The sequence below is a fragment of the Myxine glutinosa genome, chromosome 9 (assembly GCF_964187855.1).
Source record: "Myxine glutinosa chromosome 9, kmMyxGlut1.1, whole genome shotgun sequence".
Classification (NCBI taxonomy): Eukaryota; Metazoa; Chordata; class Myxini; order Myxiniformes; family Myxinidae; genus Myxine; species Myxine glutinosa.
In genome coordinates, this window is record NC_136269.1 from 42,540,331 (window position 1) to 42,568,183 (window position 27,853).

The 27,853-nt window shown below is 46.3% G+C and overlaps 1 protein-coding gene across 8 annotated transcripts in view; it reads right to left on the minus strand.

Annotated features, from left to right (window-relative positions):
- The window catches only part of LOC137416610 (uncharacterized), an 81,459-nt gene that overhangs the window by 38,817 nt on the left and 14,789 nt on the right, over positions 1 to 27,853 (minus strand). Inside the window, exon 1 of one of the 8 annotated variants that reach the window (XM_068102254.2) lies at positions 13,846 to 14,047. The exons of 4 other annotated variants lie outside the window; for them this stretch is intronic. In XM_068102254.2, coding sequence (XP_067958355.2) covers positions 13,846 to 13,857 — 12 coding nt within the window. In that variant the 5' untranslated portion in view covers positions 13,858 to 14,047. Of the gene's footprint in view, positions 1 to 13,845; positions 14,048 to 27,853 lie in introns of those variants that run through there. 3 more of the 8 variants (XM_068102258.2, XM_068102257.2, XM_078784309.1) reach the window with 3 other exon arrangements.

The window sequence follows — 27,853 nt, forward strand, 5'->3', positions numbered from 1 at the left end:
AGATCACAAGCTGCTTCAAGTTCATGGATTCCTAACTTTACTTTTCTGTCCCTTTCCATCTCAATTATTTCATTGAACCTCTTTTGAGAAACAAATAGAAACAGGAAAATATAACGTGTTTATTCATTAATCCCTTCAATCTAGGGTGGAAGGAGAGGAGGAGGGAGAGAGAAGGTGAGAGGGAGAGAGAAAGAGTGTTACTAATCCCTTCAATCTAGGGTGGAGGGAGAGGAGGAGGGAGAGAGAAGGTGAGAGGGAGAGAGAAAGAGAGAAAGAGAAAGAGAAAGAGAAAGAGAGAGAAAGAGAGAGAAAGAGAGAGAGAGAAAGAGAGAGAGAAAGAGAGAGAGAGAGAGAGACTTGACTTTTATGTGCTTTTATTATAAAAGTATCAAAACACACATGGAAAAAAAAAAAAAAAAACACCGTTTAGAGGCCATTTTTCCCCGCAAAGCGGAGATTGGCCTTTTCGGGGACCGTGGTAGTTGTTGTTTTTTGGTCCCTTTTTTGAAGCAATGTTTTACGGCCGGATGCTCCTTCCTGACGCCAACCCTTTTTGCCGCCTTCAATGACAAACAGGGAATTACCAGTGAACTGGTACTCAATTAGCCGACCTCGGAAGGATGACAGGCTGAGTCAACCCCCCTGGCATTAATTCGGCGATCGACCGAGATTCGAACCCAGGATCCTAGGATCCTAAGCCGGCACCCTCGCCGCTAGCCCAACACCAGGGATGAAGATTACATCAAGAACACCGCAAAATTTTTACAAGAAAAAGAAAGTTGTACAAGCAAAAAGGATGTATATACATGTATATGTGGACATTGAGCGTAAGTATAATTTACAAAAACAAACTCAACACCTCATCTGTAAAACAATCGTCGTTCACACTGCCGAAACTTATCCGGGCCGACACTATTCCTTTAAAGCAAAACAGCACATTTTCATCTCTGCCACTCAATTTGCTCTTCCTAGTTTTATATATTGCGAGTTTGGCAATTCCGCACAGAAAATTCAAGAGAGGGACCGCTGTCTTGCTCTTGGTGCTCCTTTCAATGCCATACACAAAAATTGCAACAGAAAAAACAAACTTAAATTTATAAAAAAACTGTTGGAGGAAACAAAAAAGGGGTACCAATCTCTTACATTTCACAAAAGCATGGGTCACATTTTCAGCCTCTTCACAAAAAGGACAAACATTCAGTACAGAAGGATCAAACTTATTAATAAGTATTTGGTGACCAGGGCCTGATGAACTAGTCTCCAATTTAAGTCTCCGGTTCGACCTAAAGTTGGAGACCTATACATCTCTTTCCACACTGGAGATAGGAAGGAACTAGCCGGAATGATCTCATCCCACCGATTTTTAAAAGGTTTTGTGAAACCCGGTATAAACACCTCTTGGCATATCCCATAAATAACTTTTTTTCCCATCACATGGAACACACCGCAACCATCTGACTTTGAGAAGACACACTGTTGTTTTTTTGAGGTGACTTGGAGCTCGGGGAAATAGAGACGAGAGTCCACCACTTCATCTGCCCCAGTCCACCCGATATTTAATTCCCTGAAAGTTTTAATCACAACTCTCAAAACTTTGTCCACCATTCTAGATGACCGAACCCCCACTTTTGATGTGAGAGAACCGGTGGATAACCAACCATTTATGGAAGGCTTCATCAGGTCTCGCACTCTGTTTATTCCATTACAGGTGAAGCAATGCATAAATGACCTGGAGGTTGAAATTTCAGGGAATAAAGGATTCAGGACCAATGGCTCATGCATATATTTTTTTGCATCGTAGGACACCTCTAATCGTTGTATTCCAAGGACTTGCCAGGCATTCAGAAGGCTCTGATGAAACTCGGGGAGCAGAGTCGTGTTGACATGCTGCAGGTCCATGAGGAAGAGCTCTCGGTCATACTTCAACCCATCTGCTTCCTGCAGCCAAGCGTTTGTGAGAGGCCGCCACGGGACACACTCACCATACAATAAACGCTTTATCGTCAACATGCGGAAAGCCATTATCCGACTCGGAACATGTATCAAGCTTTGGCCACCTGCATTTCGGGGTCTGCACACCGTGTCTGGTCCAAGCCAATGGTGGCCTCCCCAGAAAAACTGAGTTAGAACCCTCTGAATGCCTGTGACCAAGTATCTCGGAGGTTGGAGGGGGATAACTTTATGCCAAATAAAAGGAACCACCAGGTTATTTATTATTGTCACCCTTGCCTTAAGCGATAGAAGGTGGTGCAACCGTTTCCATCTAGCCAGTTTCTGCTTAATTCTTTCCAAGAGACCCTCCCAATTTTTTTGTTCATATGCTTGGACTCCGAGAAATAACCCTAAATATTTAAACCCCTCTTTGTTCCACTGCATTCCTCCTGGTAACACAGGCAGAGCTGAGGAAGGTGGACTGGGGCCCACCCATAAGGCAACACTTTTGTTCCAATTTACTTTTGCCGTGGAGGCGAGCTCAAACTGGGACAGACATCGAAAGACCTCACCCACATCATTTTGGCTGGAAACAGCAACACAAATGTCATCCGCATAAGCTGAAGTAACCATTTTGTGGTTTTTTGTTAAGGAGACTCCTTCCACTGAGTTTCGGAGCAAAGCTAGTAAAGGTTCGACCGAGAGACTGTATAGCATTCCTGAAAGCGGGCAGACCTGACGGATGCCTCGCTGAAAGGGAAAAGGGCAACATAAGCTGTTGTTTACCTTCAACAGACAGGATGCATTTTCATACAACAACTTAACATAGGAAACAAAATTTTGTCCAAAACCAGCTCTCCTTAGTACAGCAAACAAAAAAGAATGGTCAACACTGTCAAAAGCTTTTTCTTGATCTAAAAGAACCAAACCAAAACCATGAGATGTAGTACGACCGAGACTGATCAAGCCTCTCACCAAAAAAATGTTATCGTAAATAGAACGCTCAGGAACACAATAAGACTGATCAATATCAATCAAAAGGGGGATGACTTCCTTTAGACGTATCGCGAGCGCCTTCGACAATATTTTATAGTCCGTATTTAGGAGTGACACAGGCCGCCAATATGTGACGTCTTGCAAGTTCCCTTTTTTTGGAAGGAGACACAAAACTGACCTCCGGCAACTTAGTGGCAATTCACCTTGTTCAAGGCAATCATGAAAGATGTCAAGTAGAGTAGGGCCTAGGATGTCCCAAAAGGCCTTGTAAAATTCAACTGGGAGGCCGTCAAGTCCAGGGGCTTTGCCATCTTGAATTCCTTTAAGAGCAGCAGTAAGTTCTCTGAGAGAGATGCCAGGCTCCAGTTGTTGTTGCTGGTCTTCAGACAGAGATGGGAGCAGTTCAAACATCCCATTTCTGTTTTCCTGGTTCACAGTTCTCAAGGCAAACAGCTTTGAATAAAAGTTTCGTAATTCATCCTTGATGTCACTTTGAGAAGACAGAAGCGCGCCGGCAGAAGAGCGCAAAGCGTGAATTTGTTGAGGGATCTTGGCTGTCTTTTCCAAGTTGAAAAAGTCTTTGTTTGGTTTGTCAAGTTGGATATTGTCCATTCGCAGTCGGACGAAAGCACCAGATGCACGCTCTCTCACCATTTCAGCCAGTAGTGTTCTTTTCTCTGACAACTGCTGGACATTTTCATTGGACATTCCAGATTTCTGCTCACAATAAAGTATATCGTTTTTTAAGGCAGTTATCACACTGAGTGTGTTACAGGTATTATAACGACAGTATTGCTGGCAAAACCACTTAATTTGGGATTTTGTGCAATCCCACCATTGCCTTAAATTTAGGTAGGAAAACTTTTGCATTTCACATTCCTTCCATACCATTCTGAATGCTTCTTTGAAATGCTCACTTTGTAAAAGTTTGACATTGAAAGTCCAATATGCACTTCTACACACGTGATGAGGTAAGCCACATACAACAACAACCATGTGATGATCAGAAAAACCAGACGGCCTTATATAAGAATTCTTGACAAGATTTACCTTATCATGGTTAACATAAATTCTATCCAAACGAGCCATTGTCAAAAGATTTCTTGCGGCACAAACCCACGTGTACTGCCGGATGTTAGGGTTCTGTACCCGCCACACATCCACAAGTTGAAATTTTTTAATGAGCTGTGCCAAAGGCCTTGCACTCGGTGGATGAGGCTCAGGAGTGTTTCTATCAAGTTGTGGGTTGAGGGTACAGTTGTAGTCTCCCCCCAAGCAAACCAACATGGATAGGTCAATAGTGCTTAAAAAACCTGCTAACTTGTGAAGAAAAGCACTTCTTGCAGAGTTAGCACTAGGGCAGTATACATTAGTCGTGCAAATCTTTTGGTTACCGCTGACAAACTCCACAGATAGTAAATGGCCCTTGCAAATTTCTCTACATCTGATCTCCGACGGCTGGAGTCTAGGATGTAAGACTACTGCAACACCAGCCTTGGCATCAACGAAAGCACTGGAGAAAAAGTGACAACCTTTCAAGATATTACGCCACTCAACCTCAGAAGACTGATTTGCATGCGTCTCTTGTAACATCAGCACATCAATTTTTTCATTCTGAAACATTTGAAACACCTGGAGGCGACGCACACAACTGCGACCACCGTTGATGTTTAAGGATGCTACTTTTATCTCCACTCTGTTAACTATTCATACAGTTCCTTGCCCGCTCGAGTTACACATTTTCTTAGCCTCTGGAATTGAGGTTCTGACATGTTAACCTGATAAGGTTCACGAATCATGTTCTTTGCAGTCAAAATAAAATCATGCAGATTCGGAAAGTAGTCTTTGATTTTTACATGTCTTTTCCTGAACGTTTCTTCAAGGAACTTGATAACATTTTCTTGAGAAACCATGGTGATGGTATTGTCATCACCCGCCTCACTCTCTTGAGCACTTAAAGCACGAAAGAGTGGAGTAGAAGAGGTTTCATCAGAATCAAGTGCTTCATCTTGATCTGCACCTTTTCCTACTATTTGTTGAACACTTAGTTTTGGAAACAGCAATTCTACAGGGTCAAGGACCTCCGCGCTCTTTGCAGACCCTTCCAGATTTACCATATCCCCAGTGGCTATAAGTATGTCCCCCAGCTCATCATCCCTTTCATTTCTATCTGCCAGGGAAGGGTTAACGTTATCCTCACAGTCGCAAGGACTTTCCCCTTTATCTATTTTTTCCTCACTAGCAGATCCAGCTGCTAACTCGTCTGAGCGAGTTTGGTTATCAGGACAAGGACTTACCACATCCTGAGAGGATCGACTATTTTCCAGGTCATACTCAATCTCAGCAAGTGGTGCAAGCGAATCTTCCTCACGTACATACACTTCCGGTACCATCTCCATTACCGCCAAGGAGTTTCCGGTGTAGGCCTCACCCTGGAGGTCCTGCGAGCCTGACACGATCTGAATCTTATTTTGTTTTTCTTCGGAATCACAGGATTCATCACTTGAACGCTTCTGACCTTTTTTCCTGGTGTCCGCTACCGATACTTCCATGTTATCGTCCGCACTGTCGTGTAACATGGACGAAATGAGAGAGGGTTCAACCACTTTCATTCCCACCTTAAATGGAGGAGCGGGGTTAGTCACCTCACGTTCTAGATCTATCACTTCCCCCCCCACCCCCCCCCCCCCCCGGTTGGGGTGGTCGGGTCTGTCGCTTCGCTCACCGCAGTCGGTGCGATGGGTGGATTAACCACTCGATCCGCCTCCTCCCCTTCATTGTGCGGTGAAGAGGAGTCGCTCCTCACCAACCCTCTGCTTTCCGGCGGTGTACCCGCATTGGGGCATGCACTCCTCACATGCCCGTAAGCCCCACACCCGAAACACGTCATAGCCTCCGAGGAGGCATACATTTTGTATTCAAAGCTGTTGATTTTCACACTCAACACGACATTGAGCGTTTTTACATTTGCAGGCAGTATCATGTACACCACTCTCTTGAAGGACATGACATGTTTGAATCGATCGCAAACATTTCGCATCGGCACCATCGAAATCCTCGATACGACCTTACCGAACTTGTTTAATTGTTCACGTAAATCCTCATTTCTAATAAATGGCGGGATATTACTGATGTTAATCTTTACCGTCGGGGCTTGTAAAGCGAACACAGAGAGGAACGTGTTCGGTTCAATGAACAAGCCTTGTTCGACTACACTCGCTACCATGTGCTCTTCGGACAAAAATACGACGAATTTCTTATTCATACGAGAGGCAGCGCGAATACTGTGTGCACCAAAGATGTTTCCAATGGCGGAAAGCACATCGTTAATTTCCACCTCGTTGGGAGGAACACAAGCTAGCCCGTGTTTACGAGTTAGCGATTCGTACGTATCAATGCGGAAACGTTCGCCCGCCATTCTAACTCGACCAAAGACAAATTCGTAGCCAAGAACCGAGAGAACCCAATGTTTGTCGAACACCAACAAACAGATCAAATTCCCCCTCCCCCTTGTCCGGACCGGACAAGAAGGTATCAAACCTAAATAATCGAGCTAAAGTAAATAATAAACGTGCGTTATAAGCACAAAAATGGCTTACAAAGCGCCGTCAAAGCCAGTAGGCCGCACCCAACAAGGGCCCGCTCTCAATCCTCTCTCTCTCGAAGACAAGGGTGCAGAACGGATGAAAACACAATGCCGAAGCACACAGGATGAAAAGGGAGAGGGAGGGGGGGGGCAGGGGAAGGGGGGAGGGGGAACGCAACGGGCTCACCAAAGCACAGAGCAGTTGCTCACAGCCGCCATGACGCCACACCCAACGCACCGACAGGTGGCGAGAGAGAGAGAGAGACTTTTAAGCTCTTTTTATTATAAAAGTATAAAACAAGAGTACCACCAAAAGCAATTCAATCAGGGCAATCAGTAAAATCATAGCAATCCCGGACGGAAAAAACAATCGGTGCACTGCAAACCCAGCAACAGAAAGGGTGCAAATACCAGAAAAAAAAACAACACACGATAAGAAACACCCGCACTGTATTATACAGAAATTAGCAATTTGTTTTCTTGGACCTCACAAATCCCTCCAACACACCAGGTCGCAACAAAATTAGCAAGGTCGTTTGCCGTTTGGACACAGCCAAATTCAAGCTTGAGCCTTGCTGACACCAATGAACTAAAAAAACACCATAATACTGCATTCCTGCATGGGTCTGCCGCCCAGCTTCACCTTCCGCGACAGGTATACGGCCAGTTTAGCAGTAGCGGTTAGGAACCCGAATACAATGGATGTGGTTCCCTTTTTGGGAGGAAAGCCAAAGATGTAAGCTTTCAAAGAAAAGGTAACCTGCAATCTATGGGAAATAAAATTTAACCAATGAAACAAAGGAGAAAGTCTTTCACAATTAATGAAAGCATGAAACAAATCTTCCCTCACCGGACAAAAGGGGCAACAGCCGGAAATGGGGGAAAAAAAACGGATGACAGCGTTGGAAGGAACAATCCAGTGGGCCAAACGCCACTGAAGGTCACCTGTTCTTTTAGAAATAAGTCCAGCATACATTGTATCCCATAAAGGCTCAGAGGGGGGACCGGGAGGCAAGAGTCCTTTCCACCGGGTAACCCCAGCTAGAGGTGGGTCCCCAAGAAGAAGTTTCACACAAGACCTATAAATACTCTTGCTGCTCATAACGTGGAAGGGGGGTGACCCTGCGCTCATGGGGGGCAGCTCGTTTGGGGTAAAAACGACACCTAATTTTGGGACTGTGGGCTCAACCTCTACGTCCCGCGTCCAATGTAGGCCTAGCTGGTGGCCCCTTCGGATCACCGCTCTTAGTATGTTCTCGATTTGCCTCCTGGACCGAACACCTGTTAGGTCCGCCAGCTCGTTCGCAGGCTTCCATCCCTGTCCAGAGTCGTGTCGGAGATGACACACTTTCAGGATGTTGGCCGCTATAAAATGCTGGCAGAAGTCGCGACTCCTCGGGATATCGGGGAAAAGTGGGTTGAAAAATAAAGGCTCATGTGCATACATGTTAGTGCCATACGAGTCTGTTTGGCGACTTATCGAAACGCCCTGCCAGGCATTCAAGAGGCTCTGATAAAAAACTGGGAGCAGAGATGTATCGATGTGTTGAAGGTTGGTCAGGAAAAGTTCCTGTCCGTATCCGAGCCTCCCAGCTCGTTGAAGAATGGAGCAGGCTAAGGGCTTTCCTGGTAGGTGTTCTGCATAAAGCAAGCGTTGGATGGAGCGGAGCCGGAAGGCCAACAGGCGGCATTTCACATCGACTAGGCCGTGACCACCCTCGGCCAAGGGACAACATATGGCGCTGGGTCGAAGCCAGTGGTAGCCTCCCCAAAAAAAATCCACCAGTTTCCTCTGGATAGCTTGGAGCAAAACCTCCGGTGGTTGCAGGCAGATGAACCGGTGCCACAAAAGGGTAGTGACGAGGTTGTTGACAACTAGCGCGCGACCCTTATAGGAAAGGTGGGGTAGAGCTCTTTTCCATCGGCTCAAACGCCCGTCTACCTGGTCAATGATCCTGTCCCAATTGTTCTGGGCATACTGGGGAGGTCCGAGGAAGACGCCCAAATACTTGATGCCATCGTTTGCCCACACTAGTTCTGCAGGAAGGGGAGGTGGTGGTAATAACGGTGGCATAGGTAAGTCGTTTTTTGGAAAGGGGATCCACAGAGCCTTGCTTTTCTCCCAATTACACCTTAATGATGAGGCAAGGTTGAAGTCCGACAAACACTTTGCCATGGCGTCACTGTCGCATTTTCTTTTTATAATGACACAAAGGTCGTCGGCATAGGCTGACAGGGTCAAAGGTGGGTGTCCTGGAGAAAGGACAAGTCCAGGGATATCCTTTCTGAGGGCGATTAAGAGGGGCTCCAAGGCGAGGGCAAATAATAGACCTGAAAGTGGACAACCTTGCCTTACCCCTCTCTGAACCTTTATGGGTGGGCAAAATTCGTTGTTAACTTTGATCAAGCTGGAGATGTTTGCATATAACAAAGCTATGTAGGCTCTAAAATTAGTGCCAAGCCCGCAAGCTTGTAACACATGACACAAAAACTCATGATCAATGCTATCAAAGGCTTTTGCAAGGTCAAGAAACACCAATCCGAAATCCTCTTTAACACATTTACCAGTTAACAAATCTCTGACTAGGAATATGTTGTCATAGATGGATCTGCCAGGGATGCCGCAACTTTGATCAGGTGACACCAGGTCCCCAATAACTGTCTTCAACCGGTTCGCAAGGACCTTGGAAAACAGTTTGTAATCCGTGCACAACAAAGAGATCGGACGCCAGTTTGACAGGTGTCGGAGATCGCCAGTCTTGGGTAGCAGGCAGAGTACTGCTCTTCTAAAACTGAGCGGTAATTCGCCGGATAAAAGAGATGCATCCAGAACATTGAGCAGCTCTGGGCCCAAAATGTCCCAGAATGCCGAAAAAAATTCGGCCGGTAGGCCATCGATGCCAGGGGCTTTTCCCGACTCCATCTCAGCGAGTGCACCGGATAGCTCTGGAAGGGTAATTGGGGCATCCAGTTCCAGACGTTGGGCCTCAGCCACGGAAGGAAGATGAGAGGTCAAAACATTCATCATTTCGTGAGAAACTGTTTTGGCCTTGAAAAGTTCAGAAAAGAAATCGATTATATTTAATCTTATATCACTTGGATTTGTTAGGATGCTCCCCCCTGGGTCCAAAACCGAAGATATGAGTCGTGCTGGTTTCTCTACAGTTTCTAGGTGAAAGAAAGCCTTAGTTGGGGTATCTGAAACCTTTATATTTTGTATTCTTAGCCGAACTAGTGTGCCCGCTGCTTTTTCGTGGATCAAATCCCTTAATTGGGCCTTCTTCTCGAGTAGCAACCGATAGTTCACTGGGTTGCTCTCATTGGCCAACTTGCTCTCTAACCTTAAGATGTCTGCTTCCAAGCAAGCCATCGTGATATGTTTTACATTGGTACAGTGCGAATTAAATTGTTGACAAAATACTCGAATTTGGGCCTTTAGGTTATCCCACCAGAGGCTAATTGAGAAGAAAGAAGATTTTTTAGTACTCATTTCAGCCCAGAAATCACGAAAGGAGTCTGTAAATAAACTATCTTCTAAAAGTTTAACGTTAAACTTCCAGTAACTATTTCTGCATGTGGGTCGAAGAAAAGAAAGATCTAAGGTTACCATATGGTGGTCTGAAAACAATGACGGAAAACAACCTGACGAGGCCGCGACGTTCTTAAAGGGTACATTTATGTACCAGCGGTCGAGTCTTGCCGAAGACACCCGGCCATTGGCACATCGACACCAGGTAAACTGGACTATGTTGGGGTGGTGCAATCGCCAAACATCCAGTAGACCGGCCGTCTTAAAGAAACGGGATAGGTCCGCATGGGACTCGGGGTGGGGTTCTGTCGAGTTTCTATCTTTCGAAGGGTCAAAGGTGCAATTAAAGTCACCACCAATGCACACGCATTGGTCGAGATCAACTGATTTCAGGTGGTTTACCATGGAGGTGAAGAAGGCCTTTCGGTCCCTGCTCTCACTAGGTGCGTACACATTGAAAATGGTACAGCGGAAGTTTTGATGTGCAAGCTGAAGGGAGATAAGCCGGCCTTTTATGACTTCCTGAAAATGACAAGACTCGAAAGCTAGGCCTGGCTTTAGAAAAAACCCAACCCCAGCAGATGAGGCTGACAGATTGCTAAAATAGCATTGCCCTTTGAAAGTTTGGCACCAGTCATGTTCCACGTTAGGTGTGATGTGGGTCTCTTGTAGTAAAAGAACATTTGCCTTTTTACGGTCAAACAAGTTTTTGACTTGGGCCTGACGGAGGTGACTTGCACCCCCACCATTCATGTTTAAGGTCGCAAAGGAAATGTTTTTCATTCCGTGGTAATGAAATCGCCCTGTGCTTGGGAACACTCTGCACCTGCTCGGGTAACAAACTTTCTTAACCTGTGGAGTTGAGATTTCGTCAGGTCAAAATCCTCACGCGCTTTGATTATTGACTTTGCGGTGCACATGAATGCAGCCAAGTCAGGGAAATTGTCTTTAATGACAATGTTGCGGTGACGATACGTTTCGTTAAGGAAGGTAAGAACGAGTTGAGGGGATACCTGCGAGTGACCTGTCATCGCTTGTGACAGCGCGGTTGCCTCAATGTCATCTTCGGACTCAGACACGTCAGATAACATGTCGTCGGGATCTGGGGTATTACTCGCTGCCCCCGCGGTCTTGTCTGGAGGCACCTTCACAAGTTTCTCAAGGTGTTCCCGAGAGCACTCGTTAACATTTTGGTGGATATTTGTATCTGGGGTCGGAGCTTGGGTTTGAGATCCCGGCAAACTCAGATTTGCTGGCCCCGTTTGTACAGTGGGAATGTTTATTGAATCCTTAGTCTGCTCGGTATTTAAAGGGGGGGCAGGCGGAAAGACATTTCCCAGCTCGGAAATGGTAATACTTTCACTGGAGGTTTCGCACTCGGAAACTTCCAGGTGAGAGGTACAAATTTTATTTTTTGGCTCATTTACATAATGAGACTCACTGGTGTCATTGGCAACGGTATTCATGTACTCAGTTAGTGAGGGAATGTCAGAGGGACACTCGGACACATGTGCACCGGGAATGGTGCCGCCCATGACCGCCTTCTTTGCAGCACCAGCGAAACTGCTTGGCGCTGGTGCTCTTCGCTTTTTAGCAAACACTATGGATTCTTCGTTCATGGGTTCGGGAAAGGGGGCAATGCTAGTTGTGTCAGTCGCATCGGTGGGTGTCATCACATTGGAATCGAAAAGCACCGGTGTGACAGACGACTCAGTCGGGGTGTCAGAAGGTACGGTCGGGGTGTCAGAAGGTACGGTCGGGGTGTCAGAAGGTACGGTCGGGGTGTCAGAAGGTACGGTCGGGGTGTCAGAAGGTACGGTCTGGGTGTCAGAGGGTACGGTCGGGGGGTCAAAGGGTACGGTCGGGGTGTCAGAAGGTACGGTCGGGGTGTCAGAAGGTACGGTCGGGGTGTCAGAAGGTACGGTCCGGGCGTCCGAAGGTGCGGTCGGGGTGTCAGAGGGTACGGTCCGGGTGACGGAAGGTACGGTAGGGGTAACAGGAGATACGGTCCGGGTGTCAGCGAGCGTGGTCGGGGTGTCGCAAGGCGCGGTGGAGGGATTGGCCTTTTTGCAAGCCCTTTCGTTATGTCCCGGTTCACCACACTTCGGACAAGCGGCCCTAGGACAGAATCTTTTTACGTGTCCGAATTCTCCACAATTAAAGCAAGTTAAGGAGGCTGAGGAAGCATACATGTGGTATTCCCGGTCATCCAACGATACTTTAAAGGATATATTTAAACCTGTATCGGCTCCGCGATCCGGGAGGATCATGTACACCTGCCTCCTAAAGCTCATTACGTGTTTAACACGATCGCTGCGACACCCGAGCGGAATCATTGAGATTCGGGAAACAATTTTACCATAACGAGACAGAACGGATAGGAGTTTCTCGCCTGGCACAAATGGTGGGACGTTGGATATTGTTATCTTGGTAGCTGGCGTATCCATAGGGGATACCGTAATGTAATGGCCCCCTTTTATGGTTAGACCGGTACTAACGACGTCATGGACGAGTTTTTCTTCTGACACGAAGACAACAAATTTTTGGTTCATTCGTGACGCCGCACGAACATTACCGTCTCCTATGATGGATCCCACGGCAAGGATAATGTCCTCAGTAGGAGCTCCTTCGGGCGGAACACATGCGAATGCATGCTTACGCGTTAAATTTTCGAACGCCTCGTAACGAGAGCGTGTATTCGCCATACCGGTGAAATCCCCCCCCCCCCCCCCCCTTGTCCGAACCGGACAAGAAGGTATCAAACCTAAATAATCGAACTAAAGTAAATAATAAACGTGCATTATAAGCACAAAAAAGGCTTACAAAGCGTCGTCAAAGCCAGTAGGCCGCACCCAAAATGGGCTCGCTCTCAATCCTCTCTCTCTCGAAGACAAGGGTGCAGAACGGATGGAAACGAAATGCCAAAGTACACAGGATAGGAAGGAGAGGGAGGGGGGGGGGCAGGGGAGGGCAGAAGAGGAGAAAAACTCACAAATAACTCACTACACCACAGAGCAGTTGCTCACAGCCGCCATGACGCCACACCCACCACAAACGGCCAGCAGGGGGCGCGAGAGAGAGAGAGAGAGAGAGAGAGAGAGAGAGAGAGAAAGAAAGAGAAAGAAAGAAAATATCTGAAGTCCTTCTGCCTGATTCAATAATCATCTGTATCATCAGCTGGGAACTGTCCATCATCGCAGTTTCATCCCTTTAATCTTGCTCTTCCATGAGCCTCGTTTCTGTGAAGAAAACAAAGGGGGAAAAATAACCTCTCCAAACATCAGGTTCAGCAGCATTAGCATTGGTTGTGTCCAATGGTCATCAAATCGGACAGAGTTAAAAAAAGAAAGTGATAGGGAAAACGAGCAAAAGAGAGAGAAGGAGAGAGAGAGAGAGGGAGGAGAGACTGCATAGATATAACAAAGACAACAATTTATCAGGGCAATGTGCAAGCAAGTATATTGCAAATCACTCTTTGAGAAGGAGCTCCCAAAGGGCAGCAACACAGACTACCTATCAAAACGGTCAGTGGTGTAACGGGCACGCCGATGTACAAAAACTTTCACCAACAGGTCTTGGGCAACACTGTTTTGGATTACTGCGCCCACCTCATCAACAAGACCAATGTTTTAATGAAAGGATAAAGAGATTGACACATATACAAGCAAACGTCTGCAGAGACGGACACACGCATTCGTGGATAAAGCAACCAAGATGATACAGATGGTGAAGAAAGGAGATGCGAGACACCTATATGGAGAATCGCTAGCACAGGCGTATGTTTATAGGGAGCTTGTCTCACCCCACGCTTCATAGTGAATGCAGATTCCGCTGGTAACTCCCTGTCCACTCAGCATCAGCCAGTCGACCGAGTGCCCGAAGTACATGCTAACCATTCCTCTGTGCGTGCGGAGACACGGCCTAAAGCTTTTACTCCACCCATCTCCTCCTCACTCCCCTACACCAAGATATTTGCAGCTCTGTCAACCACTCCCTTCCGTTACAACCCCTTAAATTCTTTACACGGTGCATTTGCCCAAAAGTATCCAACAATGTTACAGGACGCTGATTAACTAACTTACTAGGGGCGTTCTACAAACAATTGATATAACTCATAATCATTGTCTGAGATACTCCGACATATTTTTACTTTTCAATACGTAAGTATTAACAATTATAGTTGGAATTTTATTCTTAATAATGATGTATTTAAATTTTTTTTAAACAAAAGATAAACTTTGGTGTGTCTGGAACTATTCTAAACATTAGTAAAACATTTGGGCGGTCTATTAACACCGCTCGTCATATAGTAGGAGAATGCTCTGCTCTGACCACAAGCTTGTCAGAGCTTGTCCACTGAAAAAACGTCATCGTACAATCATGCCAGTGACGTGTTACTTTAAGAGTTTAAGTGAATGTTTGCCAGCTGGATGGGGAACGCAATAACTGATAAATCCTCTGAACAAGGCATATGAGATCTCCAAAAGTGAGACCATAGTTGCATTGTTCATACACATATGAAGGCTCAAAGCAAGTGCCACTACATCCCCACCCCTTCTTATTCCACCCCTCTCATGCATGTCACTCTCATTCAACCACAGGTAAATCATGCCTCCAAACAATGGAAAACGAGTATTCATAGAGAATAGAGTCAGTCAGTCTGCATAGGTGGAAATATAAGGATAATTAACCTTCTGAACTAAATGTTGAGGGAAGTGTGCTAATCGCTGTTTGAAAGAAGGTGAAGTGTCCTTTCAGGTTTGAGCCCTTCATCTCTCTTGCTTTGAAGAAGGGCTCAAACCCGAAACGTCGCATCACCATCTCTCCCATTGGTTAGCACTTTGCATATCTCTCTCAACATTTGTTTTGAAAAACATTTGTTGAGAAAATTCATTCGTACAAATATTTCCTGATATCACGTAAGCTTGCTGTTCATGTCATCTATCTATAATTCCAGTAATCTCTGTGTGTATGTGTGTGTGTATGTGTGTGTGTCTGTGTGTTTGTCTGTGACCGCTGTTTCTCGACAACCACGGGTCCGATATACTTGAAACTTGCCAGGTATATTGCTGGGGACCTGAGGATGTGCCTTTTCAAGGTTTCATATTAATCGGAGAAGTAGTTACCGAGCTATGGCGATTTATTTACCAAACTAATCACAGAACAGGTTGCGGGGTAGGCCAGCCAATCACAGAACACGTTGTTGCGTAGGCGTGGCCGATGTGAATTCGAGGCGTAGCGGGCGCCATTTGGAGGAGCTGGGAGGACTCAGTCGTGATAGAGTGAGCCTGAGTGAGTATAGCAAGACAAGAACAAGATCTAGAAGGAGGTATGTACGGTGCGATTCATATAATATATTGTTTAGTTATCGTCGATGAGGAATTTGGGGTCGGAATGGGTGATCGGCCTGGGTGACTGGGTCTCGACTAGATGCTGGGCCGCACCAAGGAACGGGCACCCACGTACGGGCACGTCCTAGTACATGTAATAACAAGAAAAAGAGCAATCAGAGATTGCAAACCCTCGCCAGGATGTATTTTCAGTGTTTTTTTTAAGGCTTTTGTGTTAAAACAAACATGGCGGCCGAACCACGTGACCGATGACATAATAAAAAAAAAATTTCTAAACTAATTTATTCCTAGATTATGCTCAAGAAATTTCATCTTGATCGATGAAGTTTTGTAGTTGTCGAATTATGACGTCATAATGGAGGCACCTATGACATCATCATTAACATATTTTATTCCCCATGGAGAGTTCTTTACGAGCCATGTCTCAATTTTTTCCTATTCAGCGCTTTCGGAGATATAGAAGTGCAAAGTTTTTCGATTTTTCCAAGATGGCGACAGAACCACGTGACCTATGACGTCATAATTATCATTAAAAAATTCTACAGGTGGAGTTGCACCTATGGTGAAAATTTCCTGTCAATCGGACCAACGGTTGCAGAGAAAATCATATTTATTCTGTGCGGACAAACAGACAAACAGACAAACAAACGGACTCAAATGCGTTTTGTCAAACGGACTCAAACCCGCTGGCGAGGGTATAGTAATAAAGGGATTACAACATACACAACGTTTCCTGCTTTTTGCAATACGGTATTTGCTTTGAAGAATTACCCCAATTTTTTTTAGCATGATGACAATCATCATTTTTTTTATTATCATAAATTTTATTGTTTATTAACCTTTTATCGGAAAATATTGTTGATATCTTGTTTGTCGTAATACCATTCCGATATAGAGGTTAAGCATACCTGGTGCCAAAGAGTATTCCTAAATGATAGTTCTGTGCGAAAGTGGCTTTAGATATGCACAAGCCATTTATGTAAAGGTTTTTGGGTCTTCGGTGTCTTTAAGAGTCTTTGGGCTATTCTGGGTATCCAGCGTCTTTTGGGTCCTCGGGGTGTTTTGGGTCTTTGTGGTTTTAAGGGTCTTGGGGAACTTATGGGTCTCCAAAGATCGAAGAGGTCTCAGCAGTCTAAAGGGTCGAAAAGTATATCCCAACAGTCCGTAATTAATAGATGTATGTAATTAATAGACAGGATACAATTGACGTTCAAACAGTACATAATCAATAGACATATAATCACACGGCTTCCCGGACGGACCGTGTTTTTCGGTTTTATATTTGTATATACAGATGATGATGATGATGATGATGATGATGATGATGATGATGATGATGATGATGATGTATATACAGGTGATGATATTTTGAGGGAAATTGTTTGTACCTTGGGAAGAGAACATGGAGGAGGTGCAAGAGAGGAAGAGAGGAAAGTACAGTGAGCTGGAGGCAGAATGTCAGGAGAAGGGTTGGTGGGTTTCATGTCAGCCATTTGAGGTGGGGTTTAGAGGGTATATTGGCAATGCCTTTTCTTCATTTCTTGCTCAGCTTGGAGTGTGTGGGACAGAAAGAAGGAGGATTTGTGACAGAGTGGCCCAGGTTGCCTTGAAAGGCTCACTTTGGATTTGGAGGAATTTTATGGAGGCACGTCGAATGGTGTAGGTGGAGGTTGTGGGTGGTGGTTCATTTCAGCTGAAAGGAGTGGTGACTGAGTGTGGAAGAGGAATGGAGATGTATGAATGGTGTGTGTTGTGTGCGTGTGTGTGTTGCAGGAGTGGGGTGGTTTTGCATGAATGTGTTTTTGTTTGAGTGGTGCATGTTGTAAGGGTAGGCTGTCGGTTGGTTAGGTATGGTTTTTTTGGTGTGTGAGTGAGTGGGTGTAGGGCTGTGGATTCTGGAAGTGGAGGCGGTTTTGTTGTTGTATTCTGTGTTCTCACTGGCTGGGGTGGGGGTATGTACGCATCCAGGTGTAGCTGCTGTATGTGGAGGCGTATGTGCCCCTGTTGGCCCACCCTAGCTGACCGTATCGAGGTTGAGGGGCCAAAACGGGATGATGCTGAGGACCTCGACTGAGGAACCGCTCAGTGAGGCACACTTATTGACCAGGTGTGTTTTGAAATCATGTATATATATTGTTATGAATTTTGGGTAGGGGGATATATAGATCCAGGTAGATCTGCATAGGTATGTGCTCCGATCTCGTGAAGAAGAAGAACCATTTCGATGTACAGTAAGTCAGGGATCTGTTTAGGCGGTTTGTCGGATTAAGTGTATATCTGTGATCATACAAGGATGTGATAGGTAGAATAGGGATTATGCTAATTCCCCGGTATGTCAAACCTGTGATCATACCTGTGTCCCGTATGACAACACACTCATAGACATTAGCTAGGCCCATTAGCGCACCACACTCTACTTAAATTCCCCCCTCCACCACAATAACAATACGAATCACAGGAAGTCAGTTTGGGGGCACCGCCGATGCAGCTACAGCCAGCCACATCACCAGCTTGCATGGCAACACTCATTGCTCAGGCAGGCTGAGGCCACGCCCACCTTGCGAAGGATTGGTAGAAGGAAGACACCACAATAAGCAGGTCGCCGATTGGCAGAGTGGGGAAGGACGTGTGATTGATCAGGGGAGGGGCAGAAGGCTTCCCCGTGATTGGTGGAAGGAAGGTAGAAAGAGTTGGCTTTCAGGACTGATTGGTCGCCGGACTGATTGGCCACCGACCTATGTCATGACACGAAGGGCGCCAAGCGCTCGGCCAATGGAAGGGGCGGACGCGAGCAGAAGATTTGAGAGATCGAGAAGCGAGGCAGGGATTGGGAGAGGAAGAGGGCTGACGTCACGAGATGGCTGGTAAAACTACTCGCTGGCCGACATTTCTCTCCCTCGTTTTTTTGGATTCCATCCTGCCCGGACCTCTCTTCCCTTCTTGCCTTCTCTTGCGTTGGATCTCTTTCCATTTGGACCCTTGCTCGTTGGGCGACGAAGAACAGTGGAGAGATGGTGGAACGCCAACGATCATCCTCCCCTGTTTTTCACATGCGGAACCTTGCGTGCGAGCAGCGGCGTACGTGGGCCTGGTGGAGCGCGAACGAGGGTGCATCGAGGCCGAGTTCCCACCGACCGGAGCCGCGTCCGGACTGCACGCTTGGGGCCTGGATGACGTGCTCGGACCTGACGAACCCTGACACATCTCAGCTAGACTGAGAAAAGCCCGCACCCACAAACACAACGCTTATTTTACTTTATCCTCACCATTTGTCTGTTGTGCAAGTTTGTGTGTAAGAGCACTTACTAGGAGGTTTGGCTTTACCGGCGCGTTTCTTTGTATCGGGGTCCGGCAATAAAGCCGCGTTTATTTTTGTACATAAATTCAGTTTCGTGTGGTTTATTAATTTCCAGGGTGAAGACGCCTGTGCGCCGGCCGTCCAGGTGAGTTGGTATTTTTCATTGCGTCTCGCGTATCATCCACCATCAATTGGATAACGCCTTCATTAATCTCGATTGCCATCTGTGGCGTACTCTCGGTGTTAACTGAGAGTTGTATTGTCATGTGGATTGTCCTGTGGATGGCTCTATTACAACGGAGCACCCATGGATGACCAATTGAGCTTACTTTGAGGCGTTATCAAATACGGACTCAATATATATGCGCGGGATAAAAAGAGAAGAAGTAGAAGCGGCAGCTTTACCTGACGATCCCCGAGCAGTCTTCAAACCTGCAGGAAATTAAACTCACAAACACGGATTTTGAATGAACAAGAATAACACGGCTTTATTGCCGGACCCCGAGAACAAAGAACGCACCGGTAAATAAATATGAACCTAAATCGGAGCACTCCCACACCGGACGTAACCAACAGACGAAGGGGGATATATCAAAAAGAACCGTTGTGTTTTGTGTGGTGCGAGCTTATCTCCGTCTGCAGTGTGTGTCCTCGTCAACGTCGCCAACTCGAGCACGCAGTCCGGACGCGGCACTGGTGTTGGCGGGAACTGCTCGGCCGTTGGCACGAAACAGGCCTCGATGTCCTCACATGCTGCAGCGCTCGTACTCTCGTCCACGCGCCACCTCTCCTGTCGGCTGTTTCAATCCCAGATGCCAAACGAACAGGGGAACGAGAAGACGAGGCCGGCACGCAACCACTTGCGCCGAGGTCCAGAACGCAAATCGTCCACACACACTTATAGGCAGGCTCCAGAGCAAGAGGCAGTCCAACAACGAGATTAACCAGAACAAGAAGGGGGATAAATGCCTGCTTGCGAGTCGTTTTATTGGCCGTCTTGTGACGTCAGCTCTCTCTCCCCGCCAATCAGTGTGTCACTTCTTGCCCTCCACTCACGTCCCCCAAGCTGAGGGAAGCTTCTTGCCCCTCGCTTGACCAATCACGAGCTCTTCCTTACTCTGCCAATCGGCGGCCTGCTTCTTACTCGCCCTGCCTCGTTCTCCCCATCAACCCTTCGACCAATCCTTTGCAAGGTGGGCGTGGCCTCAGCCTGCCTGAGCAATGTTTGTCTTCAAGTCGGATTAATGCGTGGGCGCTTCCTGTCTGTTCTTCCGGTCAGTTCCATTGTTATTGTGGCGGAAGGGGATTAATTAGTGTGTGCACTAATGGGCCTAAATAATGTCTATTGTGCGTTGCCATACGAGACACAGGTATGATCACAGGTTTGACACACCGGGGAATTAGCATAATCCCTATTCTATCATCCTTGTATGATCACAAAGATACACTTAATCCGAACAAACCGCCTAAACAGAACTTATTACATTGAGATTCCCTATCATGACAACCAGAGCATGATACCTATGAAGATCTACCTGAATCTATATATGTCCCTACCCGAACATTCATAACAATATGTATATATGTGAGTATATATATATATATACTAGCAGGAGTACCTGGCGTTGCCAGGGGGGAGGGGGAGAAGCAGGAGAAGGAGGGGTGAGGAATGGAGTGGGTGCAGTGGAAGGGGGAGGGGAGGGGGAGTTGAGGGGAGAGGGGAAAGATATATATTACATATACCTCTTTTGGGGGGTGGGTAGCTTTGACGGGCCCCTCCGTTTTGGGGGAGGCGGAGAAGGGAAGGAGGAAAAATGTTCCCGTCGAAGACTGCTTCATAACCTCAGTGTCTTGCAGGTAAAAAAGGAAATTGTTATACCCTCTGCCACCATCACCAGGTGGCGCTGTACGGTACACATTCACATAGAGAATGTACGCCCCTCTCCCAGTCCCCCACACCGCTGAATGAGGCCGCGGCCACATAGCCGATGTTACCTCCCAGACAAAGTTGTATTTGTATTTGTTCCCCCGATTAAAGTATGAAAGCGTTTATAGCTGGAGTACCCGGCGTTGCTCAAGCGAAAAAGAAACATTAACATATTTGAAATGAGGGCAAATATAATGGAAAAGCAATTATATCCAAATCAGAATCCATCACAAATGTCAAATCATCATTTTACCTTTTCGTTTAATATATGCTGGTGAATGTGCTGTTCATCACGTTTCTGAGTTTCGTATTATGACGATCAGGAAGAAGAAGAAGCCTTACCCCCAACTTGGTCCACTTCCGGAATTGTTTTATTATTTGTGTTCAAATGTCTGATAATTGTTTTGTATTTATTTATGCGAATGTGTACATGTACAGTATATAACTGTCATTAATCAAAAAGGCTTAGGCATTGCAGAGCGATTTTTTTCAAATAAAAAAAAACAAACTTTCTTTTTTTGCCTAAAACACGCCCAGGCACTCACTGATGAACCTCTGAAAGTTTGACAAAGATCTGTTCAGCCATCTCTGAGAAAAATGGCGAAACACAGACCAACTGCTCTCTTATATACAACAACACAACTGGAATTTTAAGGCCATTTTCCCTGCTAGAGCAGGGGTTAGCCGGCTCTCTTATATATGTATGTATATATATATATATATATATATATATATATATATATATATATATGTATATATATATATATATATATATATATATATATATGTAAAAAATACGGTATACATACATACATACATACATACATACATACATACATACATACATACATACATACATACTGTTACGTGGTCCTCCCGGTGACTACCTGGTCTCGGTGACCCCCGGACCGTGAGAGGAACCCCGCCAGAAAGATATATGATTTATACGCTTTCGTAACGCAATCAATATGAATTCCAGTCAATAAGAAACCCCACACCAAGGATCCGGATTAATCAATAATATATTCCCAATCAATCAACAACAATCAATCAACAATATTACTAAGATGGCCATCTCATATATTTCCCCCCTTTCCCCACTCACGACACCCTCAATAGTCACTGTCCCTCACAATGTCTCTGGGCCCCTCCAGACCAAGGTGAAGGTCGACTTCTCCGCACACGGGCGGTTGAACAGACCCCTGGCTGACGTGCTCCAAACGTGCACGTCACGTACCGGGAACAGCTGCTGCCGCGGACACCTCCTCGGCAAGCCACCGAGGTCGGAGCCCGTGATCGCGGCCTCTGGGCTGTGAACGGCTCGCAAAGCGCGTGAGGCCCAAGGTGCGACCCGTACACACCCTCGGAGGCGTCGAGGCGAACAGTGCCGGACGCTTGGTTCCTTCCAGGAACCCACGGCAACCTGACACGTAACAGGCAATCACCCCGCGCAGGTAACTCCTCTCGCCAGACGGGCTTTTCAAACTCAGCGTTCCAAAGCAGGTAAAGATCGACTCGGCTCGCGTCGGAGCTGGTCGGGGATCAAGATGGCCGCTTCTCCCCTGACCTTGTCTCTTTTTCTTCTTCCGGTTCACCATCCCGTTTCCGGTCTCCTGTTATCAGGAGCGCCTCTAACCATTTAACCACAACAACCTTTAATGGAATAAACATTAATAAGCCATGACCTGAATAGTAATTCACATAAATCCGGAATCCGTAACAATACATACATGTGGGGCTTGAGATCCCCCTCCCCCTTTGATGCTTGTTACTGTTTGACCAATTACCAAGTATAACCAATTATATGTTTTGTTTTGATTGATTTCTGTATCCTTTTAATCCTTTGTTCTTTTCACATCCTTTGGAAACTTATTATATCCTTATAAAGAAGTATATGCTTTATGAAGCCAGGCCCTGTGATGTCATAATCCTTTACTTTGTGGAAAACCACCTGTTCCCCCTTCCATGGCCTTGGTCGCAACTGTTATCTTTCTAGCCTTCCAGTGAGGCTTTTGCCAATCTCCTTTATGTTGGCACATTTACGACTGTCCACTCCCTCTATACTTTCCCAACCAAAGGACTTATGTTACATTACTTTGTTTGTAATGCCTTTTAAAGGATTATATATGCTTTGTGTGACTTTATGCCTTTACTTGATAAAGGCATGTTCTCTTTTACTGTCGAAATCCAGCTTGTGTTCTCATACTGTGGTCTCGGCTGCAGCTGTTATACTCCTCCACTCCTCCAATTTCTCAATATTCTCCTTGTTGACAGCTTCATGGCTGTCCACTCCTTATCTCCTTATACTTTCCCTTCAAGCCTCAATGATTGTCCCTTCAAGCTTCAATGATTATGTTGTCATCATGCTGCCTCATACTGACCATAGACTTATTAGGGCATAACCCTTGCCTGGCCTCGAACTTCCTTAAACCGGAAGGGACTATTGTGGGGGGGCCACCTGTTCACCCCTTGTCTCCTATTGTTACGTGGTCCCCTCGGTGAATACCTGGTCTCGGTGACCCCCGGACCGTGAGAGGAACTCCGCCAGCAAGCTGTACTATATATGCGCTTTCGCCACGCAATCCATATGAATTTCACCCAGGAGACAACTGATGTTCAAGGATATATTTCCAATGGTAATGATACCATACAATTTCAATGACACAACCACGGAGATTTTCCCCGAGCAATCAACAATACACAATCATCACCAATTCCCAATTCACAATCAATTCCCTAGGATTAAGATGGCCATCTTATACATGTGTGTCCCGGTGAGTACTCACGACACCCTTTTGGTCTCGGTCCCGCACAATGTCTCTGGGCCCCTCCTGACCAAGATGATGGTCGCCGTCGCCGCACTCGGGCGGTTGAACGAACCCCGGGTGGACGTGTTTCCACCGGGCAGGTATCGTACCAGGCACCGTGGCTGCAGCCCCTCGTGGCCACGCGAAGCGGATACGGTAGAGCAAGCCAAACCCCACGCCGCTTGCAAGGCGCGTTAGGCCCCAACGTGCGACCCGCACGCGTCTGTTTAGACGGTGCCGCGAACGATACCAGACGCGGGGTCGATGCACGGCCCCACGTCAACTTGACGTCTCCACCGGGCCGGTACACGTCCCGGTGATTCCTCTCGCCAGACAGGCTTCGGAACGCCGCTTTTCCACGCAGCGCAAGGTCGATCCCACCTTTTGGTCGGAGCGGGGCGAGGAAGAATCATACTCGTCCTTTTTTCCTCGTGTCTTTTCCTCTTCCGTTTCCGGTCACTTCCGTTTCCGGCCACTCCCTCAGAAGGGCTCCTGACCCTCCAACCACAACAACTACACAACAACTTAATATACTACACACGGATAAGCAAAGACCTGAATGGTAATTCACATACATTCACATAAATATGTAACACCTATCCTGATGTTAAACCACACCTCTATATTTCATATATATAATGAAGCCCTGATCGAACCTTTTTAGAGCATTCAGTTGGAAAGTTGATCTCTGTGAGTCTTCTTCTTCGACTTTTGCTTTCCACAGCCTGTGTATTGACGAATCCAATAAATATATCAGTTGTTCCTCGTCTCAGTCTCAAGTCCTAAGTCTCCAATCCGACATACATACATACATACATACATACATACATTGTAAAACATTGTGTTACGTGCTCCTCCCCAACCCCCTGGTCACGGTGTACCTCCGAGCCCCGAAAGGAGTCACGGCAGAAAAATATGTTATCCTGTGTCAAAAATCAATGGTGATACCACACCAATTGCAAATAATACAAACACCAATAATATAAACATATATTGTATTAAAAATCACACAAGAATAACAGTACAACAATAATAGGAATCAAGAGTACAATCAATATATCTCCTTTGATGGTACCATCAGCTAGCATGCATAAGGTAACTCACTGTGCTCCAAGTGAGTGGAAAAGAACATTCCCCAATGTCTCTATATTCCCGTCTTTGAGCTCAGAGTTGATCCCCTCCAGTGATCAATGGAACGATGTCGAATCAAAACCAGAATCTCGTTCAGGTGACAGGCACAGTCACGCCGCCCAAAACGGCACACAGGCGCACGCGGCCAAAGTGGAGAAAAGGGTCACGTGGTTAAAGCGGCACAAAGGCGCACTCACGGCGACTGGGAAATCCAAAGGCGCCCTCCAGGTATGAACTTTCACTGTTCACAGTCGGCGAACCGCAAAGTAATCATCAAAAGCCTCGGTGCACACACACACGGTGGAAATGGTTGACGAAGCAAGGAAAGTTTGCTTGACGTGCGAAGCACGCGGGTCAAAATGGCCGACGGCTCGTTCTCGAGTCGCAACGACCCGGCGATGATTCTTCGGAATCTAATGCCAAACCTGACACGCAGGATCATCAGTCACAGCGATAACCACTTTATCGCAGGAATCCTTTTTCCCCAGGAAATCCAAAGTACGTGACTCTTGCTTGACAACGTTTGATCCAGACCGCAAAGCAACCAGCTTCTTCTCCGACTCTTTCGCTCCGCCCTCTTTTTCTTCTCCTTCCGCTTCCTCGTCATCCGGTTCCGGTTTCATTTAAAACTTTTACCTTTTTACCTTTTGACAACAATAACCGTCATTTCCCTCAAACCACCATAATAATAATACATGGAACCAGAAATGTTTCAAGTGGATGAAAACCACAACAACGGAAGTGATTAATCCGTAACACTTCCCCCCCTCAAGAAAGAAAGTTTGAACATCGTGAAAACTTTCTTTGTAGGCAAAACTCTCCCAACAAACAAAAGTAAACTCACCCTCAAATCATTAATTCCCGTGAGCAACAATAATCAATATTTTCCAAAAGGAAAGCAACAAACTTCAAACAACCTACAGATATTTCCAAAGTTAGTTCACTCTGGACAAAGCATCCGCAACGACATTGTCCCTGCCCTTTACATGTTCAATTTCCAAGTTGAAGTCCTGCAAAGCCAAACTCCATCTCATCAACCTCTAATTTTATTTTTCTTTTTTTTTTGAATGAAGGTTAAGGGGGTGTGATCAAAAATCCAAAGGCAAGCAAATCTATAACACTTTTTAGGGAGGCCGAGCTGAGAGCCAGGTTTAATGGTGGTTGGGTGGTGAGGCCTGGAAGTATTCACTACATGGACGCCTTTAGGAACGTGGAGTTCACGATTAATCCATGTAGGAAAGTTCACTACATGGACGCCTTTAAGAACGTGGAGTTCACGGTTAACCCGTGTAGGAATCTTGGCTCGGCTGCTCCGCAGCATTCAGTGCTTCAACTCTTCCTAACTTTCATAATAATCATGGTTGAAACGCTTGTGGCTGTAGTCACGTGAATAGCGGCCTCCTTCTCGGCCACTACCCTGATTAATCATCCCTTCGGGAGCTGCCGTAACTCTGGGAGCCTCCATAGCAATATCGACTGCGGCCACCACCAAAACTACTACTCCCACCGCAGGAGCCATAGCCACCCCTGAAACTACCTCCACGTTTTCCTCCTCTGTAGCCCCCTCGACACCTATGGCCTGCCTTCTCTACTGTTATGGTCCGACCATCCAAATCCTTGCCATTCAAATCCTTTTCTGCATCTTTGGCGTCCTTTGTGTTTTCAAACGTGACAAAGCCAAACCCTCTTGACTTTTGCGTCTCCCTATATTTTATCAGCCGCACTTCCAAGAGTGGTCCATATTGGCCGAAGACAGAATCCAAAACAACTTCCTTTGTTTTGAAGTTCAGTCTACCTACAAAGAGCTTGCCAACATGGACTCCATCCATGACTTGTGTGCGCTGACACTTCGTTTTTGGTACTTGAAAAGACGTGCCTGTGCAAACCGTGACGTCAGTACCTTCCTCTTCTCTTCAGAGCTCTTCCTACCCATAGCATGAGTCGCGGCACAGGATGGAAAGATACCCGGAATCTTCTGCTCTAACTGTGCGGTGTTATTTTCCATACTAGGCTTTTCAACAAACATCGGGTTACCAGAAACTTGACCACCGGCCAAATCATTCCCGATAACAAAAGATACTCCCTCTACAGGAAGAGTGGCTTGTAAACCTACGGTGACTGGTTCTGACACCAAATCAGACTGCAAATGGATGACATGAAGTGGGGCTTTAACATAGCCACCAACCCCCTGTAAACGAACACAGACACCAGTTGCCGTCTTCTCCGACAATGGCAAAATGCCCTCAAGCATCAAAGATGATGTGCTCCTGTGTCCCTCAATACCCTAACAGGCCTCTGGTTCGTTAAGTCTCCATCCAGTGACACAAACCCCTCCGACATAAAAGGTTTGTAACCCTCTTGGACAAGGTTGTTCTGTGATGCCGTAACTTTGGCATGGGAACCTTCACAAGGCACTGTCCTCCAAAGACGATTTCTCACATTTGCCAATGCATTCAGAGTTGTACTAATCTGACCCCGCTCCTGATTTTTCCTTTCCAGGGCATAACATTGGGACCTCAAGTGTCCAGGTTTCTTGCAAAAAGCGCAAGTAGGCCCAGAGGAAAAACTCGTGGTCTGCCTCGAGCCCCGCGGAAGATAAGTCCGTCTTGGAACTGTAGACTTCTGATCCCTAAGAGTCGCGGTATCCGATCTGTCCTCATAATCATCTCTAGGCCGCCCCCATGAATCTTCGTTCTCCGCACCGGATGTATCATAACTCTCCTGGCGAACTCTAGGCGGGAAGTTAGGTTTATGGAACCCCATCCTGTGTCAAGGCATAATCATCCACCACAGTTGCTGCCTCATACAACTCTGGTACCTTCTTTTCCTCCAGATGTACTTTAATGTCCGCGTGGACACACTGTTTGAATTCCTCCACCAAGATCAATTGTCGCAACAGTTTGAAGTCCTTTCCAACCCCTTTGGAGTCACACCACCGATCAAACATGGTTTCCTTCATTCTGGCAAACTCCACATGGGTCTCACTCTCCCTCTTCCTGGCATTCCGGAATTTTTGCCGGTAAGCTTCAGGGACCAATTCATAGGATTTGAGAATGGCTTTCTTCACTTCCTCATAATCTGTACATGTGTCAATCGGTAAAGCCGAAAATATATCTTGAGCTTTACCCACCAGAACACTTTGCAGTAACATAGTCCAGGACCCCACAGGCCATTTTAGCATTTGAGCCACTTTCTCAAAGTGTAAAAAAAACTTGGCTACCTCCTTTTCATTGAAGGGTGGAACCAGCCTCACATGTTTACCAACATCCCAGGTGTTCTGACTAGTTGTCGAACCA